Source organism: Schistocerca cancellata, chromosome 7 (assembly GCF_023864275.1).
Source record: "Schistocerca cancellata isolate TAMUIC-IGC-003103 chromosome 7, iqSchCanc2.1, whole genome shotgun sequence".
In the NCBI taxonomy this organism is placed as follows: Eukaryota; Metazoa; Arthropoda; class Insecta; order Orthoptera; family Acrididae; genus Schistocerca; species Schistocerca cancellata.
In genome coordinates this window covers 305,494,762-305,520,914 of record NC_064632.1, presented here as the reverse complement: position 1 = coordinate 305,520,914, position 26,153 = coordinate 305,494,762, and the positions used below count along the sequence as shown (strand labels likewise).

The 26,153-nt window shown below is 44.2% G+C and overlaps 1 protein-coding gene across 1 annotated transcript in view; it reads right to left on the bottom strand.

Annotated features, from left to right (window-relative positions):
* Positions 1 to 26,153, bottom strand: part of LOC126092431 (protein phosphatase 1 regulatory subunit 14C) — a 564,089-nt gene that overhangs the window by 514,469 nt on the left and 23,467 nt on the right. Inside the window, exon 2 of the mRNA XM_049908030.1 lies at positions 25,739 to 26,014. Coding sequence (XP_049763987.1) covers positions 25,739 to 25,996 — 258 coding nt within the window. The 5' untranslated portion in view covers positions 25,997 to 26,014. The remainder of the gene's footprint in view (positions 1 to 25,738; positions 26,015 to 26,153) is intronic.

Genomic DNA, 26,153 nt, shown 5'->3' with positions numbered 1-26,153 from the left:
TCTCCAATTTCCTTTGTAGTGCCTTTCTTAACCCACCCCAAAGTTGGAATATTACTGCAGTGGGAAGTTGAGCCACGCCTTTTCCATTCTTAGAACAAGTTATCCTCTGTTTATCGAAATGTTCTTCTCCGCAAAACTACGGGTCTTTAGTCTTACCGAATCTGAAAGAAAAAAGGTGATCAACGCGACAGACTGCCACTCTGGGGACCTTGGTTCGATTCCTGGTACTGCCAGGAATATTTCATTGATGGAAGGACTACACAGGGGTCCACTCATCCTCGTGGTGCCAATTGAGGAGCTACTTGACTGAGTAGTAGCGGTTCGAAGGTCTGAACGTCGACAGCTGCCGCGAGTGCGATGTGCTACCCCATGCCCCTCCATACCCCATCCGATGACACCAAGGGGTTGACGATAACATGATGGTCGGTATACAACCGCGTGTTCTTCACGGCCTGTCGTGGGGTTTGCTCTCCATTTTTCCTTTATATGTTGGATGCGTTGTACGAAAGTCCATCTGTAAATGAAGTTGCACGCACGACACCAGTGCGATCAAGTCTAGAACACTGTTCCAATGCTTGTTTTCCTTATCCAGTAGACGTGGCAACAGACATCGGAAGAATTCAGAGACTCGTTGCTAGGATGGTAAAGGGTCGATATAGAGCAGAGGGAGGTGTAACGGAAATGCTCGGAGAACTTAAAATGGGAACCACTGTGAGAATGGCCACGTAGTTCTTTTCGAAATCATGGTGGCTAAATTTAAATATGTATTCGAGGGAAACTGTGCAATCTCCATACTGCTACCAACACACCGTGTGTTACGCGTAGTGATCATGAGAAAAAATGAAAGTTATTGGGACGGGTGCAGAGGCATATAGACAGTCACGATTAACCTCCCCCCCCAAATAAAGTTATCTTGTACATTTGTACATAAAACACCTTTAAACGCTACACAATGTTCACGTTACGACACTACATATCCTGAACTATGTCTTGTGCAACTGATTTTGTAGGTAATTTCAGTGGTGTATGTGGACGCTATCTGCCAAATTTGCTGCGAACAGAGTTAGTAGTAAAGAAGTACGTTGCATGAACAGCGAAAATGCACTATTTTCTGGTGCGGAGGGTGGAAGTGGAGAGGAGGCGGAGGAGGAGGAGGAGGTGGTGGTGGACGGGGCATGTAGGGAAAGTTTCCAAAACGTTTGAAGCTATGTATAATGTTTATTAAAAGTATGTACGTGCTATTATTGTGAAATACTGGATGAATATAGTCTGGGTAATTTGCGCGCCGTGAGTTACGCTGTCTTAAGGCAATATACACAGTAATCTAACTTTAATACTTGACCTGTTGTGTTAAACCTTTAAGTGGTATCATACTTTTTGAGGCGTAGATTATTATAGCATTTAAAATATTTAAATACGGTCAATAATTATATGAAGTACTGAAAATCAAATTTTTGTTGCACTTACCAGCCATTATACAGGCAAACTGCAACTGATACCGGATGACCGTTTTCACTGTTTAATAATGTAGATTCGCCCCCCCCCCCCGTCAATACGTAAATGCAAAAAAAAAAAACATCGATAATACGGGTGCAAGGGTGCAATGTACCGTCCGCCATGCACTCTACGGGAGATTGTGGAGTATTCGCGTAGACGTAGTCTCTCTCTCTCTCTCTCTCTCTCTCTCTCTCTTCCTCCACCCTCCCCCCCACTCCCTCCCTCTCTCTCTCTCTCCCTCTCTCTCTCTCTCTCTCTCTCTCTCTCTCTCTCTCTCTCTCTCTCTCTCTCTCTCTCTCCCTCCTCTCCTCCCCCCCCCCCTCAAATGGCGCATTATTCTTGTACCGAGACTCTCTCGTCACGAGTCGAGTCGTCAGTTGTGCTAAAATATGTTGTTGTTGTGGTCTACAGTCCTGAGACTGGTTTGATGCAGCTCTCCATGTTACTCTATCCTGTGCAAGCTTCGTCATCTCCCAGTACCTATTGCAACCTATATCCTTCTGAATCTGCTTGGTGTATTCATCTCTTGGTCTCCCTCTACGATTTTTACCCTCCACGCTGCCCTTCAGTGCTAAATTTGTGATCCCTTGATGCCACAGAACATGTCCTACCAACCGGTCCCTTCTTCTTGTCAAGTTGTGCCACAAACTTCTCTTCTCCCCAATCCACTTCAACACCTCCTCATTAGTTATGTGATCTATCCATTTAATCTTTAGCATTCTTCTGTAGCACCACATTTCGAAAGTTTCTATTCTCTTCTTGTCTAAACTATTTATCGTCCATGTTTCACTTCCATACATGGCTACACTCCAAACAAATACTTTCAGAAACGACTTCCTGACACTTAAATCTATACCCGATGTTAACAAATTTCTCTTCTTCAGGAACGCTTTCCTTGCCATTGCTATTCTACATTTTATATCCTCTCTACTTCGACCATCATCAGTTACTTTGCTCCCCAAATAGCAAAACTCATTTACTACTTTAAGTGTCTCATTTCCTAATCTAATACCCGCAGCATCACCCGACTTAATTCGACTACATTCCATTATCCTCGTTTTGCTTTTGTTGATCTTATACCCTCCTTTCAAGACGCTATCCATTCCGTTCAACTGGTCTTCCAAGTCCTTTGCTGTCTCTGACAGAATTACAATGTCATCGGCGAACCTCGAAGTTTTTATTTCTTTTCCATGGATTTTAATACCTACTCCGAATTTTTCTTTTGTTTCCTTCACTGCTTCACTCCTTTCCCAACCACTGCTTCCCTTTCATGCCCCTCAAGTCTTATAACTGCCATTTGGTTTCTATACAAATTGTAAATAGCCTTTCGCTCCCTATATTTTACCCCTGCCACCTTCAGAATTTGAAAGAGAGTATTCCAGTCAACATTGTCAAAAGCTTTCTCTAAGTCTACAAATGCTAGAAACGTAGGTTTGCCTTTCCTTAATCTAGCTTCTAAGATAAGTCGTAAGGTCAGTACTGCCTCACGTGTTACAATATTTCTACGGAATCCAAACTTATCTTCCCCGAGGTCGGCTTCTACTAGTTTTTCCACTCGTCTGTAAAGAATTCGCGTTAGTATTTTGCAGCCGTGACTTATTAAACTGATAGTTCGGTAATTTTCACATCTGTCAACACCTGCTTTCTTTGGGACTGGAATTATTATATTCTTCTTGAAGTCTGAGGGTATTTCACCTGTCTCATACATCTTGCTCACCAGATGGTAGAGTTTTGTCAGGACTGGCTCTCCCAAGGCCGTCAGTAGTTCTAATGGAATGTTGTCTACTCCCGGGGCCTTGTTTCGACTCAGGTCTTTCAGTGCTCTGTCAAACTCTTCACGCAGTATCGTATCTCCCATTTCATCTTCATCTACATCCTCTTCCATTTCCATAATATTGTCCTCAAGTACATCGCCCTTGTATAGACCCTCTATATACTCCTTCCACCTTTCTGCTTTCCCTTCTTTGCTTAGAACTGGGTTTCCATCAAAGCTCTTGATATTCATACAAGTCGTTCTCTTTTCTCCAAAGGTCTCTTTAATTTTCCTGTAGGCAGTATCTCTCTTACCCCTAGTGAGATAAGCCTCTACATCCTTACATTTATCCTCTAGCCATCCCTGCTTAGCCATTTTGCACTTCCTGTCGATCTCATTTTTGAGACGTTTGTATTCCTTTTTGCCTGCTTCATTTACTGCATTTTTATATTTTCTCCTTTCATCAACTAAATTCAACATTTCTTCTGTTACCGAAGGACTTCTACTAGCCCTCGTCTTTTTACCTACTTGATCCTCTGCTGCCTTCACTACTTCATCCCTCAAAGCTACCCATTCTTCTTCTACTGTATTTCTTTCCCCCATTCCTGCCATTTGTTCCCTTACGCCCTCCCTGAAACTCTGTACAACCTCTGATTTAGTTAGTTTATCCAGATCACATCTCCTTAAATTCCCACCTTTTTGCAGTTTCTTCAGTTTTAATCTACAGTTCAAAACCAATAGATTGTGGTCAGAGTCCACATCTGCCCCTGGAAATGTCTTACAATTTAAAACCTGGTTCCTAAATCTCTGTCTTACCATTATATATCTGAAATCTGTCAGGATCTCCAGGCTTCTTCCATGTATACAACCTTCTTTTATGATTCTTGAACCAAGTGTTAGCTATGATTAAGTTGTGTTCTGTGCAAAATTCTACCAGGCGGCTTCCTCTCATTTCTTACCCCCAATCCATATTCACCTACTACGTTTCCTTTTCTCCCTTTTCCTACTACCGAATTCCAGTCACCCATGACTATTAAATTTTCGTCTCCCTTCACTATCTGAATAATTCCTTTTATTTCGTCATACATTTCATCAATTTCTTCATCATCTGCAGAGCTAGTTGGTATATAACTTGTACTACTGTAGTAGGCGTGGACTTCGTGTCTATCTTGGCCACAATAATGCGTTCACTATGCTGTTTGTAGTAGCTTACCCGCATTCCTATTTTTTTTATTCATTATTAAACCTACTCCTGCGTTACCCCTATTTGACTTTGTATTTATAACCCTGTATTCACCTGACCAAAAGTCTTGTTCCTCCTGCCACCGAACTTCACTACTTCCAACTATATCTAACTTTAACCTATCCATTTCCCTTTTTAAATTTTTTAACCTAGCTGCCCGATTAAGGGATCTGACATTCCACGCTCCGATCCGTAGAACGCCAGTTTTCTTTCTCCTGATAACGACGTCCTCTCGAGTAGTCCCCGCCCGGAGATCCGAATGGGGGACTATTTCACCCAAGAGGACGTCATCATCATTAACCATGCAGTAAAGCTGCATGCCCTCGGGAAAAATTACGGCTGTAGTTTCCCCTTGTTTTCAACCGTTCGCAGTACCAGCACAGCAAGGCTGTTTTGGTTAGTGTTACAAGGCCAGATCAATCAATCATCCAGACTGTTGCCCCTGCAACTACTGAAAAGGCTGCTGCCCCTCTTCAGGAACAACTTTGTCTGGCCTCTCAACAGATACCCCTCCGTTGTGGTTGCACCTACGGTACGGCTATCTGTATCGCTGAGGCACGCAAGTCTCCCCACCAACGGCAAGGAAAATATAGGAGCTCCAAAATATAGACCTGTAGAGGTTTAGCATCTGCATTTTTAGTGATGGACGATTGAAAATTTCTTCAGCGATCGTCTACCTTACAAGAGTCAGACCATAGTAACAACAACAACAACCAGCAATGATAAGAGTTTATACGTGACCAAAGCAAAACTCATTCTGTAAGTGGGTTACACGACAGAAATACTAGCTGGCCTTCCCTACAACTGTTCTCATGTGCTCCTTACATTTCACAGCTTGTGACGACTAGCCATCAAGCCTAATTTTGAATACCACATGGTAAGACACTGGCGGAACAAAAATGCAACACCCTCGAGGACTACGTTCAGGGGCACTAGCGTGTAATACGTCCATACTGATGAGTTGTTGTATCAGTGATTCATTTATCACGGTCATCGGCGATCAGGTGGGGCGCAGGATGCCTATTTGTCTACCTTCTGCTTTCAGTCTGCAGGCAGTAACTGTGTTGAGTTTAGAAGCACAGTGTTTGCAAAATTTGTTCTACGATACAAACATGCCTCACCGCCAAATACGTACTCCTGTTGAACAGCTTCAGTCGTCTCAATTGGGTCGCGTTTTTGGCTTGTGGGAAGCTGGATGGACACATGGACTGATTATTGAACACGTTGGAAACGCTGTATCTGTGGTATGTCTGTAGAGCATTCTCACACCCGTAGACTAGTTTCACACCGCTTAGTACAAGCGCACGTCAAACTCGGTGCACCGTTCGAGCAGCGGTGGCCGACCAAACATCATCGAGGGAGGAAAAACAGGAAAATGCTCCATCTGCTGTCATCTGGGACCACTGGAAACCGTCTGTTTGCAGCACGTCTAAGATTACCTACGTTTCTGGCTACACTACCACTAACACCACGATACCGCCACGCATAGCTACTCTGGCGTCGTGAAAGAGCTGTCTGGAGAGTGAAACGGCGTTCTGCTGTCTTCAGTGATGGCAGCAAGTTCTGTCTGTATACGAGTGATGGACGTACGATGTATTGGGTAGACCTCGTGAGCTGCCTATTCCAGAGTGCAATGGCCCATGGCATTCATGTCCCATCCCAGCCAGGCTTCATGATGTGTGTGTGTGTGTGTGTGTGTGTGTGTGTGTGTTGGGGTGGGGGGGGGGGGGGCACCATGTAACACTCGCTATCGCATTTGGTATTCCTGAAGGGTAAAGTAGCCAGTGATCGCTAAATTACATAGGCTGTCATCCACGTGCAACTGAAATTCTTGGACAGGAAGATGATGAGCTGTTTCAGCAGGCAATGAATACACGTCAACATACGGCTGCAGCGAGGCAACTTGCTCTTCGTGGTGTACAACTGCGCTGTGACCAGCAAGATCACCAGCAAGATCACCAATCTCTCGCCAAATGAACACATATGGAACATGATTAAACGGAATCTCCAGAGACTGCAAGTACCATTGCCGAGTTGCAATATAAGGCGCAAGACACTTGAGACAATCGTTCGGAGGGTGCCATTAGACACCTTTATGATCGTCTGCATGCGAGAATAAACACCTGCGTTTCTGCAAGAGGTGTGCACTGTGTATTGATGCGCTCTTTACTGTGACATGCTTTCACTTGGTCTGAATTTGTTATTATATACTCCTATTCCTACCAAGCGAGCACACACGTTTGAGTACCCAAACTGGTGGACGACTCTGTCAGCACTACCAACAGAGGCCCAGTTGAGTAGTGAGATGTTTCTGATCCTTCGATCAGCTAGAACGAGAGCGTCCCAACGTTCCGACACTGCAAGATTCACAGCTATGTGCAGCCCGTAGGCATACGGGAGATAGGACAGATTTGCGTGACCTTGTTGCGATAACAGACGACTCGCCCAACGACTCAACGTGCTTTTGTTCATGCGAGGTATCAGTAGCCATTCTGCCAGCGCCTACGAATGTCTGCGATGCTCTTGTTTTCCGCGAAAAGAAAACCAATGACAGCTCTCTGCCAGGAGAGCATCTCAATTACAGACGACATTTTAAAGTCTACGTATAGTCCGCCACCTATCGGAACTTCATGAAACTGTAAGGGCTGAAGCAGGAATATTGCACGATGCCCGACAAAGAAATTTCGCATTTTTTTCAACCGAAACTGCCCGAAGAAAAAAATGTGTTGAGTTACTAAACGCCCCTCATAGAATGATGAACTACCTGTCACCTCACTTGTCAATGAAATGACCTTGACCTTGTCCTTGGGAGTGTTATATTTTTTGCCAGCAATGTAGTTAGACGATTAATCAAATGACTGACTTAATTTGCCGATCGCATATTTGCGTGGTAACACACTTCCATATCCCATTAACAAACAACGAGCAGGTCAATATCCTATGAGGTAAGGGGCTGTCGTTGGTAGAGAGGGTTGTTACAGTGAGAAGGGAGTTGTGGAAGGGCAACCTGGAAGTGGCAAGGCTCTTACAGTGATTGCCGACACTTGCACCTAACAGAGCGACCCCGCTGGCGCTGACAGTGACAAACGGCACCTGCAGGGCGCGGAACATCGACCAGGCTGTCTGTTCATGGAGTTCCAACTTCTCTGGCAGCCTGTCAATAGTAATGCCGGCTGAATTGAGCATTCGATCCTAGTTACGTAATCATAACGGAGAACTAATGGCCGACACCGGGCTTCAGGTCAGTTCGTCACACTGCACATAATTTTCGTAACAATTCATGCACCGCAGCTGCCGCAGGTTCCGGAAACAGCAGTACGCTCCTTTTCATTATAAAATATAAAAGGTGCGGTAACATAACTTCCTGTTTTTAAAACGCAATGAATCCCATTTCATGGATCAGAATTCTTTTTATTTTTTAATATTGTAGGTACATACCTAAAGTTTTGTTTTACACAGTTTTGAAAATCCTATGAGGCACGTCACGCCCCCCATTGACCATACACTGACGAAGCCGATTTCTGGCGTTTCTCGTGACTCTTACCAGCATGACAGCGGGTATGTTGGCAATTTCTGTCCGAATTTTGGCCTTTAGGTCAGGTAGGGTGCTTGGACTGTTCACATAGACGTGGGATTAATAAAAAAAAAAGTAAAATAAAATAAAAAAGAATTTAAAAAGTCGCAAAGAAGTCAAATCGGGGGCAGCGCGCTGGCCACTAGAAATTGCTCTTTACTGAGATGAAGCTCTGTGGGAAGTGTTCCCTCAGAACAGCCACTGATGCCCTTTAAGTGTGAGCCGTCTCTATGTCCTTTTGGAACCAAATGTCCCCTAAGTCCAGTTCATCAAGTCATGAAAAAAGAAAATCCTCCAACATATTCATATACCGATCTGAATTCACTGTCACTGTGTCCCCAATTTTCTTCTTTTTCTTTTTTACCACCAGATATCAACAATAACACTCGAGGAAACTGCGTATCACATTTTGTCTTTAGGTGACTGCAGAGGCCACTGCTGCAATTCTCGGGGATTGGTGCCGGCCCAGTACCGCGAGTTCTGTTTGTTGACGCGTTCAGTCACGTGGAAATTGGCTTCATCACTGAAAACAACAACTGCGTCCTTAGCAACGTTTTCCAGAAGTGCCTTACATGCATTCCCCCCGAGAAGTGAAGTCGCGTTTGGAGAGTTCCTGCACAACCGCCTACTTGTGCGGATGGTAATGAAGGCCACCGTGAAGAATTTGCCTCACTAATCGATCCGAAAGTCCAATGGCAGACGCAGCCTGTGTGCATAACGCCGTGGGGATTACAAATTGAAGCTCTCACTGCCTCGATGTTCTCACGTGATCTGATCGGCCGAGGGGCTCCAGTCTTGTCGTTCTCGCGGTGTGTCTGAATGTAGTGACCCATGTAACAATTGATTTCCAGTCCGCAACATTGTCTAACGGTGCTTCATTGAAGCGATTTCGGAAGGCGCGCTGGAGTACGATATCAGAGAATATGCTTCGACGGCAAACGCACGCTCCTCACTATTTCAACATGTGATGGTAACTGCCCAGGAAGAGAAGAGCACTTGAGAGCTACGCCTGTCCGATGCGACCACTCCTGCCGCGCTACGAACGCTACAGTCTGAATGGCGCGCATGTCAAACAAGGACGTAACTTTGCCACACCACCATGAAGGACGCAACCTTCCTGATATTTTCAGAACTGTGCAAAACTAAATATTACCTCCTATCCACATCACTAAAGAAATAAGAACAATTCGGAGTCATAAAAAGGGTTTTACTGCGTTTTGAAATCAGAAAGTTTAGTTGCCGCACTACGCACCATACGTGAAGCTTTTTAAGTTTTCACAAAAACAATGATAGTATATTTTTGTATAAATAGCTTTCTTTTTATTTCTCGAAACACTCGTTTTGGAAATTTATTTACTTCTGCAAACGTTCGAACTAATTCTTGATGTTGATGTTCCAGTGACAGTGAAGAAATCCTGCTTTGACGCCAGATATGTGGGGTCTAGGAAGCCTGCCTTCTCGGATAGTTAGACAACGTTCAAGCAAATTGTATTAATGAGTTTTATCACGAAATGATCAATGACAATACCTAACTTTGACAATAACACCGAAGTATCGCAAACACAGGGCGACATGCAAATAAGAAATCTCTTCAGTATATACAGGGTGCACATAATATCCGGGAACCCTTTCAATTATTTATTGCACAAGATCTAAAAATTGTACAGATGTCATACATATTGCATTTTGAAGAGAAACTCTGAATTTTTTTTTTACAGACATTCGACATGCGGTAATCGAATTCTTGCCATACCCGTCGCAGCATGGGATCGTCGACTGTGACTATCGCTTCCCGTATTCTTTCCCGGAGCTCTGCTACATCACGTGGTAAGACGGTACATACACCAGATCTTTAATGAATCCCCACAGAAAAAAATCACATGGAGTGAGATCTGGTGATCGGGGAGGCCATTTCGAACTCCCAACATACAGAAAGCTCGCTCCGCACCTGAACTCGCCATGTTTGCGACTAGCGCTGACTATCGGCAAATTAGCAAACTATGCTGTGGCGATACACATGAAAAAAAAAGGAAATAGGAAAAAAAAAAAAGAAAAAGGTTCCTGGATTCTCTTCAAAATGATATATGTATGACATCTGTACAATGTTTGGTTATTGTGCAATACATGATTGAAAGTGTTCCCGGGCTTTATGTACACCCTGTACAATTCCTAAGTCGCTGGTCTTGCAGTTCCTAATCTTGATTCTGTTGTAGAAGTGGACCGCGACCAGTCGGCGCGGTGCTTATATTCACTCCGCGTAGAGGTCGCTGCCGTCGCGTTGTCATCCTGGAAAGGTGTCGGTCAGCGCGCAATTGGTTGACGTCTTCTTAAAAGCTCTCTCACAAGAGAACTTCCCCATCGAACCCCCCTCAGATTTAGTTATAAGTTGGCACATTGGATGAGCCTTGAAAAACTGAACACAGATCAATCGAGAAAGCAGGAAGAAGTTGTGTGGAACTATGGAAAAAACAAGCAAAATATACAAACTGAATAGTCCATGCGCAAGATAGGCAACATTAAGGATAATGTGAGCTCAGGAGCGCCGTGGTCCCGTGGTTAGCGTGAGCAGCTGCGGAATTAGAGGTCCTTGGTTCGAGTCTTCCCTCGAGTGAAAAGTTTAATTATTTACTTTCAGACAATTATTATCTGTCCGTCTGTCCGTCCGATGCGATCACTTTTTTGGGACTGATTAATACATCCACAAGAAAACCTAAATCGGGCAAGGTAGAAGAATCTTTTTACCCATTCGCTAAGTGTACAAGTTAGGTGGGTCGACAACATATTCCTGTCACGTGACGCACGTGCCGTCGCCAGTGTCGTATAGAATGTATCAGACGTGTTTTCCTGTGGAGGAATCGATTGACCTATGACCTTGCGATCAAATGTTTTCGGTTCCCATTGGAGAGGTACGTCCTTTCGTCTACTAATCGCACGGCTTTGCGGTGCGGTCGCAAACCACAGACACTAAACTTATTAGGTGAACAGAGACGTCAATGAACGAACGGACAGATCATAACTTTGCGAAAATAAAGTAAATTTTTCACACGATGGAAGACTTGAACCAAGGACCTCACACTCGGAAGGTGCTCACGCTAACCAAGGGACCACGGCGCTCCTGAGCTCACATTATCCATGATATTGCATATATCCCACATGGACTACTCAGTTTGTACATTTTGCTTAATTTTTCATAGTTCCACACAACTTCTTCCTGTTTTCTCGATTGATCAGTGTTCAGTTTTTCAAGGCCTATCCACTGTGCCAACTTATAACTAAATCTGAGGGGGGCGCAATGGGGAGGTTCCCTTGTCAGCACTCTCGTTTCTGACTGGCGTTCTGGCACTTGCCTTTATGCCGCAACAGTGTCCATAACTGCACAGGCAGCGCCAACTCTCCTGAGGTACATGAAGAATCAGGCGCATATCTGTGTCTTCTCCGTGTAGAAACTTCGCTACCGCGCACTACCAATATGCAGACCACACGGCAATCGAATTTTTATAGTTATATTACGTAGAGTTCAGAATTCAAACACCAATATCCCAAAGCAGTTAGATGTAACTCTCAAAAACTCTCGATGAAATGGACTTTAAAATTCTGAAGTTTTCTGAAAGTCTTTAACAAGCTAATTTTTCGAAGCACTAGCTCTGTTGTAGAGTGCTCGTCTGCGAAGTGAGCGGTGCTGGGTTCGATTCCCGGCCGATGAAATTTAAAAAAAAAGGTGCATGTTCTATGAGCATTACACTGAAGCGTAAAACGAATATAGATAGAAGAAAGCGTTAGCTCTCGAGACTTGTGGTTGGTGGTTCGAGTCCCATTTCGGTCATTACGTTTCTCATTTTTATCGTTCACACTAATTTAAATATAAAATTCGTCAAATATGCTAATTAACACATGCCGGATTGTCGTGTATGTGGAAAAAATGTACGTCTTCTTATTTATAATTACATATGACTCACAAAAATACAGTTCTCATTACAAGGAAATTCTTAATTACCTATCTTTAATAAGTGATTATTGATGACGTTTGTTTCAATTAAAGAAAAACTTCACGGATCTTTTTTCATCTTTATGTACTTTACTCTCCACGGCATTGCACGTAGATCATTCGTTTGTGTTAAAAAATTTAGCATGGGCCAAACTCGAACCCTGTCCATCTACGTGGCAAGCAAGTACTGGATGACAGTCCTATACTGCCTGCCGAGAAATAGATCTTACTTCAGGGTATTAACACCTTTCTGAAATACTTCATAATCGATTTTCTCGAGAATTTTTGAGAGTTGCATCGAACTACATTGTGTGACTGATATCTGAATTCTGAACTTCACAGATCATAAATACAAAAAACTACAAAAATCCGATTGTTGTTTGGTCTCCTTTAAGATTATATAGCCGCTGTCCCAGTTGCATTTGCTGTAACGCACTATAATTTCTACTACAATAATTATTTTTATTTGGTCCCATTCTGTCGAAGCGCCCGACAAGATTTATTTTCATCAAATATCATCATACGTGCTGCTTCCATTCTGCGGTGCCATATACAGCAAAATATATAGTGTCCTAGGGAGAAGAGGCATAAAGGTTATTTTCCAACCACCTAAAAGGTTGAAGGACAGCCTCGGTCTCCGGCTCCCTGGAATTAAGAAGATTACTTGTGAGCGCGAAAGCTGCTACGTCGATCAATCTACCTGCACCGTTACCGAATGCTGCGTAAATTACCAAAAGTACATTAAAAATCGAGTACTTGAGGAATTAGCTGTTGGTGAACCCATTTTCCACGTAAATAATTTGTGATGGAGGCCTACGAGGTGAGCTATGTTGGATCAGTAATTCCCCCCTCCCCGAAATTCTTTGAAGTATCGAAGTATCATGTAAAAAACAGCGTCAAAAGTCTGATTATTTTACAAATAGTTAATGTGTTACATATTTGAGGTTAAGCACGTAGAGTACTTATATCGAAGATGCAAAAACCTAATTACGTTGATTTTATTAGTTTGGGATTACTTACCCATAGACTAATAAAAGAGGCAAACGAAACTGGTAAACAAAAAAGTGGTAACCCTTTATTTCTTAATGTAAGATCTTTCGGCACATAGTGCTTGGTGTCAAATTTGTGGCCCGTTTTGCGAAAAGCTAATTTTTCTTGCATCTCAATGTTCATGACAACATATCTTGTGATTTATCTGTCGTACAATGATATAATTTTGCGAGTATATTTAGTAGTATGTATGGTGCGCCAGCAGAAGCTACTTGTGGGTTCTATGCAAACCCGCAACGCCTTCACATACCAGGCGCGAAATTTTCAAGTTCTCACGCCTGCTACTCGGAAACTTTGAATCCTACAGAAAAAACGAACAAAATCTATTTGCAGGAAATTTAATTTAATTACATTTTGTACTGGGATACGATTTTGCTGGAGGCCACAGTTTTCGACTTACTCAAGAAAAAACAGTTTGAAGATAATTTTTGTTATGTTTTTCTTGATTAATTCAAAAACTAAGGCCTCTAGCGAAAGCTTATAGCAATATAAAATTTAAATACATTCTATTTCCTACAAAAGGTCTTGCTAGTAATTTCTGTAGGATTGATAGCTTGCGTGTAGTGACTGTGAGAATATGAAAAGCTTCGGTGTGGTATTTGAAGGCGTAAAACCCACGTTGCAAATACAGTTAGTAGTAAAGAAATAAGACATCAAAACGTAATTCTGATGCTGAAATTCCAGCGTATGAACAGCGACAATGTAGTTTGCGATAAACATTTATCTTTTCATTATTTTGGGGGGGTTTCAACGAGTAAGAGATTCGATAACGTTTGAAATTATGTGTAAAGTTTGTTAGAGTTCGCGAAGTAGCTTGCAGAGTTCTCTGCAATTTATTGCATAATTTGTTAATATTGTCTGAGTAATTTTTGTGCCATGAATTACGCTACCTGGAGACGGATACACCGTTTCTAGCTTGAATACTTGATTTACTGCGTACAAAGTTTAACGATTATACCTTTAATGACTAGAATAAGACAGCAATTTTAATTTTTAAATTCGGTCAATACTTATATGAAACAGTGAAAATCAATTTTTGTTGCCTCTGGACGCTGTTATATAGGCAATCTGCAACCGAAACAGGGCACTGTTTTAGTCGTTTAGTAATATAGATATTGTAGAACGCAACAAAAAATTCCCGAGGACAGCCTGGAACTGAAGCATAGCAAGTCTTGTAGTGATGGGGGCGAACGGAATTACAAGTGGTCGCTGCGTGAGCCTCACACCACTACTTCGGTCGTAGCTGTCAGTCCCGTGGTAATGTTGAGAACAGTTACCCACAGAAAATAAACAGTACTTAACACAAGACACTGGATGCAGTAATTGCGCTAATATACGGAATAATAAATAGTTTATTTAATTAATTCCACTTTTTGTTTCTGGGCCACACAACTACGACCACGCGCATGGCCATATCAGCTGCATGGCCATATCAGCTTTAGGACGGCAATTAATTTTTCATCAGAACAGGATATGCCCCTTAGACAGCTGTTCTGTTCGCGGTGACCGTTCGTAATTAGCGAGGGACTTTTCTTTCCGGCCGGTGGCGAAAGTCGTGGAGAATTAGGCGCCGGCCGGAGCCGGGTGTCGACGTTTGAGCCTTTGGCGACCTCCGCAGCCGGCTGCCGGCCTTTGTTCGGCGGGCGCAATTAGCGGCACAATGGCCGACCTCAGCCCTCAGCCTGGCGCCTGCTTCCAAAGGCGCCGGGCAAGGTGGACGCGCAGCCCCGGCCCCTACAACACAGGCGCCAGGAAGCTACATCACTCACCGCAGGAAGGCGGCCTACGTCTAGCACTAACTCACAACGTGTCTGCGTCAAGTAATAACCAGTCGCAAATGATGTTTATTGCGTATCCAGATTTCGGCCAGTGTGTGGCGACCTTCAGTGCTATAGAACATACACTACTGGCCATTAAAATTGCTACACCAAGAAGAAATGCAGATGATAAATGGGTATTCACTGGACAAATATGTTAAACTAGAACTGACATGTGATTTCATTTTCACGCAATTTGTGTGCATAGATCCTGAGAAATCAGTACCCAAAACAACCACCTCTGGCCGTAATAACGGCCTTGGTACGCCTGGGCATTGAGTCAAACAGAGCTTGGATGGCGTGTACAGGTACAGCTGCCCATGCAGCTTCAACACGATACCACAGTTCATCAAGAGTAGTGACTGGCGTATTGTGACGAGCCAGTTGCTCGGCCACCATTGACCAGACGTTTTCAATTGGTGAGAGATCTGGAGAATAAGCTGGCCAGTGCAGCTATCGAACATTTTCTGTATCCAGAAAGGCCCGTACAGGACGTGCAACATGCTGTCGTGCATTATCCTGCTGAAATGTAGGGTTTCGCAGGAATCGAATGGAGGGTAGAGCCACGGGTCGTAACACATCTGAAATGTAACGTCCACTGTTCAAAGCGCCGTCAATGTCAACAAGAGGCGACCGAGACGTGTAACCAATGGCACCCCATAGCATTACGCCGGGTGATACGCCAGTATGGCGATGACGAATACACGCTTCCAATGTGCGTTCACCGCGATGTCGCCAAACACGGATGCGACCGTCATGATGCTGTAAACAGAACCTGGATTCATCCGAAAAAAAAAAAAAAATGACGTTTTGCCATTCGTGCACCCAGGTTCGTCGTTGAGTACACCATCGCAGGCGCTCCTGTCTGTGATGCAGCGTCAAGGGTAACTGCAGCCATGGTCTCCGAGCTGATAGTCCATACTGCTGCAAACGTCGTCGAACTGTTCGTGCAGATGGTTGTTGTCTTGCAAATGTCCCCATCTGTTGACTCAGGGGTCGAGACGTGGCTGCACGATCCGTTACAGCCATGCGGATAAGATGCCTGTCATCTCGACTGCTAGTGATACGAAGCCGTTGGGATCCAGCACGGCGTTCCGTATTAGCCTCCTGAACCCACCGATTCCATATTCTGCTAACAGTCACTGGATCTCGACCAACGCGAGCAGCAATGTCGCGATACGATAAAGCGCAATCGCGATAGGCTACAATCCGACCTTTATCAAAGTCGGAAACGTGATGGTACGCATTTCTCCTCCTTACACGAGGCATCACAACAACGTTTCACCAGCCAACGTCGGTCAACTGCTGTTTTTTGTATGAGACATCGGTTGGAAACTATCCTCATGTCAGCACGTTGTAGGTGTCGCCACCGGCGCCAACCTTGTGTGAATGATCTGAAAAGCTAATCATTTGCATATCACAGCATCTTCTTCCTGTCGGTTAAATTTCGCGTCTGTAGCACGTCATCTTCGTGGTGTAGTAATTTTAATGGCCAGTAGCACATAAAGAATGAGTCACAATAAGGTAACACGCATGTGCTATTAAGTGTTCAGTTGCGTAAGCTTCAAATGTGAATCAATCAAATTATGGTGAAATTTGTGATACGGATAATTAAAAAAAATAGCATTGTAAAATCCTTTCCAGAGGGCAGATGTGTAGAGAACTGAATGTCCCACTACAAAGCTTGCTATGGCAATCAGGTGTAGCGAACATATCGTAACTACGCGACATAAATATCTAACTTCGCTCTCCACCTTCTTGAGAGGTGGTAAGGTGCACCGATTTTGTCTAGTTCTTCGTCCATGCGACAGGGGAAGACGTTGGAGGAGAATGAAATCTTTTGCCATCAGACGTCGTCTCGTAGAGCAGACACTGCTAAACAAGCTGATGACCATGTGACGATCCCAATCTCGGGGACTATTTTAAAATCACTGAGATTCGGCTCCTATGGATCGATCCCAACAGGCGCACAGATCTGACAATAACACCCTACTTATGATTAAAGTCATTCTAAAACGTATAGTAGTACAAAGTTTCTGGAGACAAATATAATGCATTTCCCACATTACTAGATGACGTAGTTGAAAGTTTGTTTTAACACCGAACTGTGTAAATTATGTTTTTATGTGAAACTTATGAGAGATGACACTTTCAAGCAGAAAGATTTCTGGTTCTTTTAACATGCCGCTGCTGGTACAATAACTTGTAACACAACTCTCGTTTGTTCCAATCCCTTCCTCAGTAAGTACCACGGTTTTAACAAAAATTTTATAAACTTATTTATTTTGAACAAGATGGTTCGTATTTCTTAAACGATGATGAACTGTGAAGAGTACACCAATAACCGATGTCACTGGTTAGTTCACACAGCTACTATCATGCATAACTGTAAGGCGTTAGTAACTGTCTTTCATTACAACCACACTAGTTGTAATAACTACATGGGTTTTTAAAAAGTGTGAAATAATAATTAAAATGATAAAACACACTAATTGTCAAATTTCACACTTGTTGTTAATAGATCATCCATGTAAAGAATGCGCTATAGAGTGCCATGACGCACACGGACGCCAGCTGTGTTGTCTTTGACATAAACGGTCCACTTGGAACTATATGCATATGTAAGAGGTTCTGATGTTCTAAATTACAATTACTGGTATGCGTTTTATGGCTGACTCACAATTAAAGGTTTCACCACTGTATATTTAATAACACATGCATGTTACCTTATTGTGACAGGTTCTTTGTGTTCCGGGGTATCGACAAGCGCCGGCAAGAAAAGCGAGGCCTGTGAGACGAAGTCAGCCAATTGTCCTCTGACTCGGATCGCACCACGGCAGAAGCGGCCTCTCGCTGAAGAGAGAGCACTGGCGACATGCGATAGACATGCGACCGATTGCTGTACCGTTTAATACTTGAAATAAATACAGTCGCTGGGCACAACTGCTTCCCAAGGGAAGCTCCCTGCCGCCGTTGGATAAGCAGCTGCAGCAGCAAGTCGTATACTCCTAGCTCACTCATTTGTTACATAGTTTAATTCTTAATTTCTGTGCGTGTTTTTGGTACTTGCATTGTTTAATTCATAAATTTCGGGCGTATTATAGTATTTGAGAGTTGTAGCATCGCGTTTTAGTACCTGAATAGTGTAAAATCGCGTAGTCTCCTTCCGCCGCCGATCAGTATGTCAGCAGTGCGCATGTAGCAGCATTTACTGCATTTACTACGCAATCTTGTATTTTGATAACCGTTTAAATTTTGTGTCGATTCGTTTGCGCTCTCTGTAGATTAGTTCAGACGTTCTTTGCACAACTGTTTTTAGCATGGATAGGGACTGCAACTGCTGTGTTCGGATGCAGGCTGAGTTGGCATCCCTTCGCTTCCAGCTTCAAGCAGTGCTGGCTTCGGTCACACAGCTTGTGGCTGTTGCCAATGGGCATCACTGTGGGGGTCCGGATGGGGGTTTCTCGGGGACGGCCAGCTCGTCCCACACATCCCCCGATCGGACTACGACTGTGGTTGCCCGGGATACTGCCCGCATTGAGGCTGAACCCTCACCTGTGGTATAGTGGGAGGTCGTCTCAAGGTGTGGCAGGGGACGAAAGACATTCCGAAGGGCTGAACGGAAGGCCTCACCAGTTTGTCTGACGAACCGGTTTCAGGCTCTGTCTCAGGCTGATACTGATCTTCGGCCTGACACCGCTGCTTGTCCTGTTCCACAAGTTGCCCCTCAGTCTGCAAGATCCGAGCGGTCGCAGAGGGTGGGCTTACCGGTAGTTGGGAGCTCCAACGTCAGGCGCGTAATGGGGCCCCTTAGGGACATGGCTGCAAGGGAGGGGAAGAAAACTGAAGTGCACTCCGTGTGCATACCGGGGGGAGTCATTCCAGATGTGGAAAGGGTTCTTCCGGATGCCATGAAGGGTACAGGGTGCACCCATCTGCAGGTGGTCGCTCATGTCGGCACCAATGATGTGTGTCGCTATGGATCGGAAGAAATCCTCTCTGGCTTCCGGCGGCTATCTGATTTGGAGAAGACTGCCAGTCTCGCTAGCGGGATGAAAGCAGAGCTCACCATCTGCAGCATCGTCGACAGGACTGACTGCGGACCTTTGGTATAGAGCCGAGTGGAGGGTCTGAATCAGAGGTTGAGGCGGTTCTGCGACGGTGTGGGCTGCAGATTCCTTGACTTGCGCCATAGGGTGGTGGGGTTTCGGGTTCCGCTGGATAGGTCAGGAGTCCATTACACGCAACAAGCGGCTACACGGATAGCAGGGGTTGTGTGGCGTGGGCTGGGCGGTTTTTTAGGTCAGATGGCCTCGGGCAAGTACAGAAAGGGCAACAGCCTCAACGGGTGCGGGGCAAAGTCAGGACATGCAGGGACCAAGCAGCAATCGGTATTGTAATTGTAAACTGTCGAAGCTGCGTTGGTAAAGTACCGGAACTTCAAGCGCTGATAGAAAGCACCGAAGCTGAAATCGTTATAGGTACAGAAAGCTGGCTGAAGCCAGAGATAAATTCTGCCGAATTTTTTACAAAGGTACAGACGGTGTTTAGAAAGGATAGATTGCATGCAACCGGTGGTGGAGTGTTCGTCGCTGTTAGTAGTAGTTTATATTGTAGTGAAGTAGAAGTGGATAGTTCCTGTGAATTATTATGGGTGGAGGTTACACTCAACAACCGAGCTAGGTTAATAATTGGCTCCTTTTACCGACCTCCCGACTCAGCAGCATTAGTGGCAGAACAACTGAGAGAAAATTTGGAATACATTTCACATAAATTTTCTCAGCATGTTATAGTCTTAGGTGGAGATTTCAATTTACCAGATATAGACTGGGACACTCAGATGTTTAGGACGGGTGGTAGGGACAGAGCATAGAGTGACATTATACTGAGTGCACTATCCGAAAATTACCTCGAGCAATTAAACAGAGAACCGACTCGTGGAGATAACATTTTGGACCTACTGATAACAAACAGACCCGAACTTTTCGACTCTGTATGTGCAGAACAGGGAAACAGTGATCATAAGGCCGTTGCAGCATCCCTGAATATGGAAGTTAATAGGAATATAAAAAAAGGGAGGAAGGTTTATCTGTTTAGCAAGAGTAATAGAAGGCAGATTTCAGACTACCTAACAGATCAAAGCGAACATTTCTGTTCCGACACTGACAATGTTGCGTGTTTATGGAAAAAGTTCAAGGCAATCGTAAAATGCGTAGAGACAGGTACGTGCCGAGTAAAACTGTGAGGGACGGGAAAAACCCACCGTGGTACAACAACAAAGTTAGGAAACTACTGCGAAAGCAAAGAGAGCTTCACTCCAAGTTTAAACGCAGCCAAAACCTCTCAGACAAACAGAAGCTAAACGATGTCAAAGTTAGCGTAAGGAGGGCTATGCGTGAAGCGTTCAGTGAATTCGAAAGTAAAATTCTATGTACCGACTTGACAGAAAATCCTAGGAAGTTCTGGTCTTACGTTAAATCAGTAAGTGGCTCGAAACAGCATATCCAGACACCCCGGGATGATGAAGGCATTGAAACAGAGGATGACACGCGTAAAGCTGAAATACTAAACACCTTTTTCCAAAGCTGTTTCACAGAGGAAGACTGCACTGCAGTTCCTTCTCTAAATCCTCGCACAAACGAAAAAATGGCTGACATCGAAATAAGTGTCCAAGGAATAGAAAAGCAACTGGAATCACTCAACAGAGGAAAGTCCACTGGACCTGACGGGATACCAATTCGATTCTACACAGAGTACGCGAAAGAACTTGTCCCCCTTCTAACAGCCGTGTACCGCAAGTCTCTAGACGAACGGAAGGTTCCAAATGATTGGAAAAGAGCACAGGTAGTCCCAGTCTTCAAGAAGGGTCGTCGAGCAGATGCGCAGAACTATAGACCTATATCTCTGACGTCGATCTGTTGTAGAATTTTAGAACATGTTTTTTGCTCGAGTATCATGTCGTTTTTGGAAACTCAGAATCTACTATGTAGGAATCAACATGGATTCCGGAAACAGCGATCGTGTGAGACCCAACTCGCTTTATTTGTTCATGAGACCCAGAAAATATTAGATACAGGCTCCCAGATAGATGCTATTTTTCTTGACTTCCGGAAGGCGTTCGATACAGTTCCGCACTGTCGCCTGATAAACAAAGAATATCAGACCAGCTGTGTGGCTGGATTGAAGAGTTTTTAGCAAACAGAACACAGCATGTTGTTATCAATGGAGAGACGTCTACAGACGTTAAAGTAACCTCTGGCGTGCCACAGGGGAGTGTTATGGGACCATCGCTTTTCACAATATATATAAATGACCTAGTAGATAGTGTCGGAAGTTCCATGCGGCTTTTCGCGGATGATGCTGTAATATACAGAGAAGTTGGAGCATTAGAAAATTGTAGCGAAATGCAGGAAGATCTGCAGCGGATAGGCACTTGGTGCAGGGAGTGGCAACTGACCCTTAACATAGACAAATGTAATGTATTGCGAATACATAGAAAGAAGGATCCTTTTTTGTATGATTATATGATAGCGGAACAAACACTGGTAGCAGTTACTTCTGTAAAATATCTGGGAGTATGCGTGCGGAAAGATTTGAAGTGGAATGATCATATAAAATTAATTGTTGGTAAGGCGCGTACCAGGTTGAGATTCATTGGGAGAGTCCTTAGAAAATGTAGTCCATCAACAAAGGAGGTGGCTTACAAAACACTCGTTCGACCTATACTTGAGTATTGCTCATCAGTGTGGGATCCCTACCAGATCGGGTTGACGGAGGAGATAGAGAAGATCCAAAGAAGAGCGGCGCGTTTCGTCACAGAGTTATTTGGTAACCGTGATAGCGTTACGGAGATATTTAACAAACTCAAGTGGCAGACTCTGCAAGAGAGGCGCTCTGCATCGCGGTGTAGCTTGCTCGCCAGGTTTCGAGAGGGTGCGTTTCTGGATGAGGTATCGAATATATTGCTTCCCCCTACTTATACCTCCCGAGGAGATCACGAATGTAAAATTAGAGAGATTAGAGCGCGCACGGAGGCTTTCAGACAGTCGTTCTTCCCGCGAACCATACGCGACTGGAACAGGAAAGGGAGGTAATGACAGTGGCACGTAAAGTGCCCTCCGCCACACACCGTTGGGTGGCTTGCGGAGTATAAATGTAGATGTAGATGAATAAAACCTGATATGTGCGTGGGTCACTTTTTTTTTCATTAAGTCTAGCAAAACTGGAAAGTTGCGAAAGTCACACCAATACATCAGAAACTAAACGTAATGCCTTGCTGATGTAGCCATCATTATCTGTTCCTCGCCATCTTAATCGCTTGATTGTAGTTCCTGCAGTTCGTTCAACTGATAACACACTGTAAATATTGATGTTCTGGACCTGTCATTTTTTTCCATTTTAAGATATGAAGGAGGAGTGTCAAAGGAAGTTATGTGACTATATTCGTGATTTCCTGTCAGAACGGTCACAGTACGTAGTAATCGACGTTCCCCTACAAACTTTTATATGTCCTTTGCTGTTCCTTTCAACATAAACGTTTTAGAAGTCAATCTGAGCAGCCCTCTTATATTGTTTGCAGATGACGCAGTCATTTACCGTCTCGTAAAGTCATAGTAAGATAAAAACCAATTGCAAAATAACTTAGACAAGATATCTGTACGGCGCAAAAAGTGGCCATTCACCATATATAATGGGAAGTGTGAGGTCATCCACATGAGTACTAAAGGGAATCCGTTAAATTTCGGTTACACGATAAATCACACAAATCTGAAGGCTGTAAATTCAACTAAATACCGATGGAATGAACATCAAAAGATCTACTGAAGAGAGTGTCTGCGTTTGCCGTCCTCTCCTGTATTGTAGCGAAATAGGGGAGAGAGATTCACTGATATGATACACGAGTTGAGGTGGCAGTTACTAAAGCAAAGTGATTTTTCGTTATGGTGACCACTTTTCTCGATATTTGAAACTCGAACGTTCTCCTCCGAATGGGAAAATATTTTGTTGAAGCCCCTCTACATAAGGTGAAGTGATAATTGTAATATAACAACAGAAACGTCAAAAGTTCACACTAAGTTTTAAGTGTTCCGTTTTTACCGCGCCCTTTTCAAGAGTGGAACGGCACACCAGAAGACTCAGAAAAAGGTCTATGTAACCGTAGACGAAACGTTGGTTTCTCCAGTACAGTTTGTTTACATTATGACGCGATATCATACTCAGGAAACTTTTATGTCAACTGACTGGTCTCGGAAGCCTACGCAATTACAGCATGCATTCGATAAAAAACGAAGGAAGTGCTTCATTTCTACCATCTCTATCGCTATATTCCGCGCACCACGAGTCCCACAAACATTTGTGTTCTTCAAACTTCTCCAGAAACAGTGTCATCGAAGTTTTGTTCGCCTCTCACGCTGTCATGTTAGCCATATTTGAACAACGTTTAATCCCGCGCAGTGGCAGAAGGCTAACTTTTGAAGGGCGGTTGGCACAACAGCGTTACACACGGGACAGTTACTGGAGTGAAGTGGTGTTGAGGGTCGGGTAAAGTGTGGGTATGGATGTCGGTTGCTTATACCCAACCCACCGCAAGACGAGGAAAGTTGATCGGCCGGTTGGCCAAAGCGCCTACACACTACCAATTTGTCAGCAGGTTGTTGCGTGTGTAGGGTAGGATTGTTGATATTTTTTTAAAATATCGGGAATCTGATACATCGCTATTTCAAAAAAACACCTCAATGTATCGTAAAAATGTGTCGCTATATCGACAAAAAAATATCGACGTACCAGCCTATAAAAATACGGGCTGCACATTGCAAATATACTACCGGTTTTAGAGCTGTATAATGAAGTACTGATTTGTTATTAGATATTCTGCTCGTGAACCAACTAGTAACGTACTTATCCCCCTTAGAGCAAGAATCGAAAGGAAAACGATGTACGTTAACGCTTGGTGATAGCCACTTTGCTAACGATCGTAACTGCGTGCAACTGGCACACTAAAAGGAGCCCGATGGGCCCGTCATTCGGTTTCGTCATAACATCTGTCCGGAACACTCCATGTCGATTTCCCTGATTTTTTTTTTTTATTTCTGTAAACGCCAGCGACCTAACAGGTGTAGTGCCAAAATTGCGTGGTGAAGTTAAATGTTGCAGTTTCTGTTACTAGGGCCGAGCGCCGATTAAGTCAGCATTTCCTTTCACATATCTCCGCACCCGCAAAGACCAATCTTGTCACTTAGATTTTTGTTCATGATCGTCAGCAATTGTTTTTGAAGAATGCCGATGTGAAGAAATAGCACACTAGTTGCGTTAAAAATTGTTTTTTAACGCTACTGTTGTGTTATTTCTTCACATCTGTTCCACTCATACCGCCACCAGTGCAATCGGTCTACTACTTTGTGCCATTTGCACTTGGTTCACACGGTCAAAGAGAAAGGCTGGACGTGATGGAAGCACAAAAAGTAGTAAGACTGTTTCAGACTAGGAAAGTAAAATATTGTACTATTACAATTTCAAAAGGACAATTCTAAATATTTATCAAATATTGCGAAAAAAATATAATATACAATAACAATATCGGGATTCGATACTGCCATTTAGATATCGATATATCGTATGTACGAAAATGAAGTATCGGTTTCGTTTATCGATACTTTTTAACAAAACGATACATCGACATTTTACGGACAGCAATGTTGTAGGATAGTTTAGCTCAGGGCTTCCCAACCTTTTCAGCTGGTGGACCCCTTCTTCAGTCGAAAATCCATGGCGGATCCATAGTCAGTCAAGAGCACAGTAACTTTAAATTTCAGAGCGAAACCCATGGGAACTGAAAGCTTCTTAATGCAAGTTCCATGTTCCTAATGCCGCCGCCCCCCCCCCCCCCCTCTCGAAGTATCAATAGTCTTTGGTTTAGAGATGAATGAAAACAACTCGAAATTAACGATCCACTGTATCCAGACACTTACTAGTTGATTTACTCCCTTTGTTCAACACACTATAGCCTGATTAAAATTACTTGGTAATTGACATTTCACACGTTGGAGGTGCCTTCCTCCGAAGCATGCATATCTCGTGATCGTTCTTCCTTTGATCGTCCTCCCTCCTCATTCATTTCAAATGGAAACTTCACTTGCTGTGAAGGCGATGGAGAAACTGCACCCTTCTTCAATGATCCTGACTTCAGCCACCGATCCATATTAGAAGTAATAAACTGCTCAAAAATAGACTTACGAAATAGGTAGTGCACTGACAAAACAAGTTTAACATTTAATGATGCCTGGGGCCCCATACGTGTCAGCGAGCGCTGTGATTGGTCGACAAAGTTCGCTCCGCGCATGCGTAAAAGGTTTCAGCGCATCTACCGCCGTGAGCCGGCGCACAAACGACTCCCGAAACAGTCGATCAGAGAAGCCGCATTCTCCGGCACTAAACTGTGAATGCGTTCTCACTTAGTAACCGCAAAGGCTGCTTGGGAATACGACCTGAAGTAAAAGTACACGTTTTTCACACGCAAAAAAGGTGATGAATTTGATTTTCACATTTTTATTCAATAATTTTACTCATTATTCTACACGATTTGATGAAGGGTGGCCGCGGACCCCTTAGAAAGAGCCGGCGGACCCCTAAGGGGTCCGCGGACCACACGTTCGGAGGCCCTGGTTTAGCTGACTGGTTGACGTTGGCACGAGAAACGGCCGCGCCACGTCCGTTTGAACAGTCAGGAATGTTTTTTCACCCACTCGTTCCCGATGCTGTTACAACAGGCAGCATGCGCGCGTTATGAGGCAATAAGAAGCATGCAGTGGCTGGTACTCACCGCTGGCTCGTAGAGCTTCTGCAGCTCGTCGTACAGCCACATCTCGACGGCGAGGCGCTTGCGGATGAGGCTCATCTGGTGCGTGCCGTACTTGGCGGTGAGGAACTTCTCGCGGCGCTCCTTGACCTCGCCCTTCTCGGGAAAGTGCACGTGCAGGCCCGACTTGGCCGGGCTGCGCTCACCGCGCACGTCTGCCATGATGCCGTTCGGTGAGCTGCCGTTGGCCGCCGAGTACGCCGCGGACACTCCGCACTCCATCTGGAAGGCCGGCTGCTTCTGCAACACCACCGCCACACGCTCACTCACTTCATACGCTCCACAGACAGGGTCCTTATTTTACCAATCCTAATCCCGAACGATCGCGGTTCGCGCAGGTCGAGAAAAAGACGAGGACTGCATTGTTGCCGGTTCAGAG